Here is a 2,582-nt window from a genome sequence, read left to right as displayed (position 1 = left end):
AAAGTAGATACAATAGATTATGACCATTTCTAGATATTAAATATTTTTCACAGAGAAACTATATGAAGAAACTTGTTGAAAGTAACTTATACATAAACTACTTTTAACTTAATAAAAATCTCATTCTATCTTTTTACAAGTTCTTAGTCCAACCATGTCCTTAAAAAGATAGTAAACATTGGCTTTTGTTTTGTTGAGGACAAAGTAAAGGAAACGTCAGAGTAAACCATTATTACAAAGCATATACAGTTTAATCTTTTGAACAAACGTTTTTGATATTGCATCATCACCGTGAGCAGCTTGTTCCATGGCCAATTATTAAACCTCTACTGTGGAAATACAAAATTGAGTTAACTTACTTATCACTACAAAAGAATATTTCTTTCTGCGTAACCTGTAATAAATCAATACTTAAATTATGCAAGAACCTGGTAAGAAAAAAATTCTTGTAAAGACTATATCGTACACTGAATTTTACAAAATTTAATCGAGGATAAACTCTTCATTCCTCTGGCCTTCTACTTATGTCGTCTCTTCACTCCTTTGGCCTTCTACTCATAGTTTTCCGCTTGCTAACATCAAGGTATTTCTTGCGTAAACGAATGGCTTTTGGTGTTACCTTCAGGAACAAAATTAAACGTACGAGAAATGCAACAGTGAGAACAATTAACAAAAGTTATTGATGTCAAATGAATATCACCACAAACGTTAAAACTTTAAAGAACAAAAAGGTAACATATTTTTTACAACAATAAACTGCATACAGATATTTACCTCAATAAGCTCATCGGAAGCTACATAACCTATAGCTTCTTCAAGTGTCATCTGCAACCACACACCACATCAGATGTAAGTACACAACGTACAACCATTACAATATAGCTGCCTTTCCGCGCTAACTACTTTTCAATTACATACTAAATACAGCATAAAAGTGATGATGTCAAGTCTGAAACATAAATGCATGGTGGAATCCAAGAAACCAAAAGGACATGGTTAATTGAATATTGATAGTAACCATTCGATATCAGACTTCAAAATTATTCTATGTTTCATAAGCTTTCGTATTTGAAAACTGTGACAAAAAGTTAAGAAAATATTTTTCGCTTATGAAGGATTATCTAAAGCAATTATTGTAAATGATCTCTGACAATCAACAAACAACAAAAAGTTTCATGGTTCAGGCGAGGTAAAGATTTATTTGAATTTTGTTCTTCCAGTGGGATACTTAAAAATATCAGGGCATGTGAACTCCTAAATAGATCTAATCAAATGATGAGTCCTAAAACTAATTGCTGGATGATATGCATGAATGAATAGAAATCATGAACCCTACTTGGTTGTGTAGTTATTAGTATTAGAATTCTCATAGTCTAAAAATAAGCAAGTCGTAACAGCATAATTTTGCCAGACAAAATACATACCAGGCGAGGGGGAGTTAGCTTAACATTCTCATCTTTGGAAGCAGCACGGACATTTGTAAGTTCTTTGGCCCTCACTGGATTCACCTGAAATATCAGTATTTGTTAGCGAGTCACCAACTTTGATATAGAACTAGCATTCAGGTTAAAAATACTTACATCAAGATCTGTATCCCGTGAATGCTCTCCAACAATCATTCCATCATACGTCTGGAAACCAAGTCAGTAAATATTGTAGCCAGCATAGCTTATATATGCAATAAAAGAAAAAGAAAAAAGCTAGATGCACATTGTTATGTTGTTAAATTTACAGCCTCAAATGCAAGGTCAAAGTATTTAACCACAATTTAACATAAAATACTCACAATTTTTGGGAAGAAAAATCATATATAGATTGATAGAAAAATATATGTTTTACTTGGAAATCATTTTCTAAATTTATCTTTAGCAGTCCCAAACTCCCTAGATGAAAAAAATAATAATAAAAAGATTTCTAACTACATGGTGTCGAGCAGTTAATGCAATGCATTGACTATTCTGATAAATGGTAACTAAGTATAGGCAAGAAAAACACATGTACCAAATGATTGCTATCAGAAAGTCATCTTGGATCATAATGAAAAAAGAAAAATCATCTTGAATATGTGTACAGCAAACACATAGTTGGCAAACCATTAAGCGAATAGGTAACAAAGACTAATTTATTTTTTTGGGAGGAACTAGGAAGATTAAAAAATTGATAACTATAATGGAGACACTAGCCGCACATTTACAAATATAAGAACTAGCGTTACATATAAATTATAAATTATATTTCATGAAAAACATGCCAAATTCTAACCTCCATTCCAGGATTTACAAAAAGAGTCCCTCGAGCTTCTAAGCTCATCAATGCATGAGCTGTGATAGTACCAAAACCCATGGACACCTGTTCAATTAAGTAAACAAAAGTGGATAACTACAGGAAATAAAAACCACACAACCCAAACAAGCTTAATGATTCGAAACACGATGCATATCGTGTGAGTAGTAACTAAACTACATTTAGTTATTGTTAAGTCCTTTAAGGATGGGCAGCCAAACATACCAGTACTCCTTTCCTGACATTGCCAAGAGGGCCTCGAAATTGTTCATATGCTGCAACATTACAATAACATGCAT

The 2,582-nt window shown here is 32.5% G+C and overlaps 1 protein-coding gene across 1 annotated transcript in view; it reads right to left on the bottom strand.

Annotated features, from left to right (window-relative positions):
* Nucleotides 1–244: 244 nt before the first annotated feature.
* The window catches only part of LOC106780641 (GTP-binding protein TypA/BipA homolog), a 17,198-nt gene continuing 14,860 nt past the window's right edge, over nucleotides 245–2,582 (bottom strand). The window contains exons 14-19 of the mRNA XM_014668937.2: nucleotides 2,509–2,558; nucleotides 2,263–2,349; nucleotides 1,581–1,631; nucleotides 1,425–1,508; nucleotides 775–825; nucleotides 245–619 (exon numbers count right to left, since the gene is read on the bottom strand). Coding sequence (XP_014524423.1) covers nucleotides 536–619; nucleotides 775–825; nucleotides 1,425–1,508; nucleotides 1,581–1,631; nucleotides 2,263–2,349; nucleotides 2,509–2,558 — 407 coding nt within the window. The 3' untranslated portion in view covers nucleotides 245–535. The remainder of the gene's footprint in view (nucleotides 620–774; nucleotides 826–1,424; nucleotides 1,509–1,580; nucleotides 1,632–2,262; nucleotides 2,350–2,508; nucleotides 2,559–2,582) is intronic.

The sequence above is a fragment of the Vigna radiata genome, unplaced genomic scaffold (genome assembly GCF_000741045.1).
Source record: "Vigna radiata var. radiata cultivar VC1973A unplaced genomic scaffold, Vradiata_ver6 scaffold_149, whole genome shotgun sequence".
NCBI classification, from domain to species: domain Eukaryota; kingdom Viridiplantae; phylum Streptophyta; class Magnoliopsida; order Fabales; family Fabaceae; genus Vigna; species Vigna radiata.
This window is presented reverse-complemented; position numbering and strand designations above follow the sequence as displayed.